At 37.9% G+C, this 2,500-nt stretch overlaps 1 protein-coding gene across 1 annotated transcript in view; it reads left to right on the top strand.

The window, feature by feature from the left end:
• LOC127920915 (pleckstrin homology domain-containing family G member 4B-like) overlaps positions 1 to 88 on the top strand; it is a gene marked incomplete at its 5' end in the record, with an annotated part of 6,304 nt that extends 6,216 nt beyond the window's left edge. The window contains one exon of the mRNA XM_052504929.1: positions 79 to 88. Within this exon, the coding sequence (XP_052360889.1) occupies positions 79 to 88 (10 nt within the window). The remainder of the gene's footprint in view (positions 1 to 78) is intronic.
• Positions 89 to 2,500: the final 2,412 nt, after the last annotated feature.

Raw genomic sequence — 2,500 nt, 5'->3', positions numbered from 1 at the left:
GGAGAGAGAACATAACAGTTACCAAAAAAATTATTTATCTGGGTCAGTGTGGTTAATTCATCTCTGTGTTGTGTTCAGAGATCCGTAATCAGAGATGGTTTCCATGGGAGTGGGTAACAAGCCGTTCCTGGACATTAAACCCAGTGATGCGCCATCAAGCGACAGGGCTATAGACTACATCATGAAGGACGCATGGTAACCACTAAACTAAACCACTGTCTAGTACACTGATCAATAACCACTAAACTAAACCACTGTCTAGTACACTGATCAATAACCAGTAAACCACTGTCTATTACACTGATCAATAACCACTAAACCACTGTCTAGTACACTGATCAATAACCACTAAACTAAACCACTGTCTAGTACACTGATCAATAACCACTAAACTAAACCACTGTCTAGTACACTGATCAATAACCACTAAACCACTGTCTATTACACTGATCAATAACCACTAAACCACTGTCTATTACACTGATCAATAACCACTAAACCACTGTCTATTACACTGATCAATAACCACTAAACTAAACCACTGTCTAGTACACTGATCAATAACCACTAAACCACTGTCTAGTACACTGATCAATAACCACTAAACCACTGTCTAGTACACTGATCAATAACCACTAAACCACTGTCTAGTACACTGATCAATAACCACTAAACCACTGTCTAGTACACTGATCAATAACCACTAAACCACTGTCTAGTACACTGATCAATAACCACTAAACCACTGTCTATTACACTGATCAATAACCACTAAACTAAACCACTGTCTAGTACACTGATCAATAACCACTAAACCACTGTCTAGTACACTGATCAATAACCACTAAACCACTGTCTAGTACACTGATCAATAACCACTAAACCACTGTCTAGTACACTGATCAATAACCACTAAACCACTGTCTAGTACACTGATCAATAACCACTAAACCACTGTCTAGTACACTGATCAATAACCACTAAACCACTGTCTAGTACACTGATCAATAACCACTAAACCACTGTCTAGTACACTGATCAATAACCACTAAACCACTGTCTAGTACACTGATCAATAACCACTAAACTAAACCACTGTCTAGTACACTGATCAATAACCACTAAACCACTGTCTAGTACACTGATCAATAACCACTAAACCACTGTCTAGTACACTGATCAATAACCACTAAACCACTGTCTAGTACACTGATCAATAACCACTAAACCACTGTCTATTACACTGATCAATAACCACTAAACCACTGTCTAGTACACTGATCAATAACCACTAAACCACTGTCTAGTACACTGATCAATAACCACTAAACCACTGTCTAGTACACTGATCAATAACCACTAAACTAAACCACTGTCTAGTACACTGATCAATAACCACTAAACCACTGTCTAGTACACTGATCAATAACCACTAAACCACTGTCTAGTACACTGATCAATAACCACTAAACTAAACCACTGTCTAGTACACTGATCAATAACCACTAAACCACTGTCTAGTACACTGATCAATAACCACTAACTAAACCACTGTCTAGTACACTGATCAATAACCACTAAACCACTGTCTAGTACACTGATCAATAACCACTAAACCACTGTCTAGTACACTGATCAATAACCACTAAACCACTGTCTAGTACACTGATCAATAACCACTAAACTAAACCACTGTCTAGTACACTGATCAATAACCACTAAACCACTGTCTAGTACACTGATCAATAACCACTAAACCACTGTCTAGTACACTGATCAATAACCACTAAACCACTGTCTAGTACACTGATCAATAACCACTAAACCACTGTCTAGTACACTGATCAATAACCACTAAACTAAACCACTGTCTAGTACACTGATCAATAACCACTAAACCACTGTCTAGTACACTGATCAATAACCACTAAACTAAACCACTGTCTAGTACACTGATCAATAACCACTAAACTAAACCACTGTCTAGTACACTGATCAATAACCACTAAACCACTGTCTAGTACACTGATCAATAACCACTAAACTAAACCACTGTCTAGTACACTGATCAATAACCACTAAACCACTGTCTAGTACACTGATCAATAACCACTAAACCACTGTCTATTACACTGATCAATAACCACTAAACCACTGTCTAGTACACTGATCAATAACCACTAAACCACTGTCTAGTACACTGATCAATAACCACTAAACCACTGTCTAGTACACTGATCAATAACCACTAAAACCACTGTCCAGTACACTGATCAATAACCACTCTAAACCACTGTCTAGTACACTGATCAATAACCACTAAACCACTGTCTAGTACACTGATCAATAACCACTACTAAACCACTGTCTAGTACACTGATCAATAACCACTAAACCACACTGTCTAGTACACTGATCAATAACCACTAAACTAAACCACTGTCTAGTACACTGATCAATAACCACTAAACTAAACCACTGTCCAGTACACTGATCAATA

This window comes from Oncorhynchus keta, unplaced genomic scaffold (assembly GCF_023373465.1).
Source record: "Oncorhynchus keta strain PuntledgeMale-10-30-2019 unplaced genomic scaffold, Oket_V2 Un_contig_21227_pilon_pilon, whole genome shotgun sequence".
In the NCBI taxonomy this organism is placed as follows: Eukaryota; Metazoa; Chordata; class Actinopteri; order Salmoniformes; family Salmonidae; genus Oncorhynchus; species Oncorhynchus keta.
Note: the sequence above shows the minus strand (reverse complement) of the source record. Positions and strands in the feature narration are given on the sequence as shown.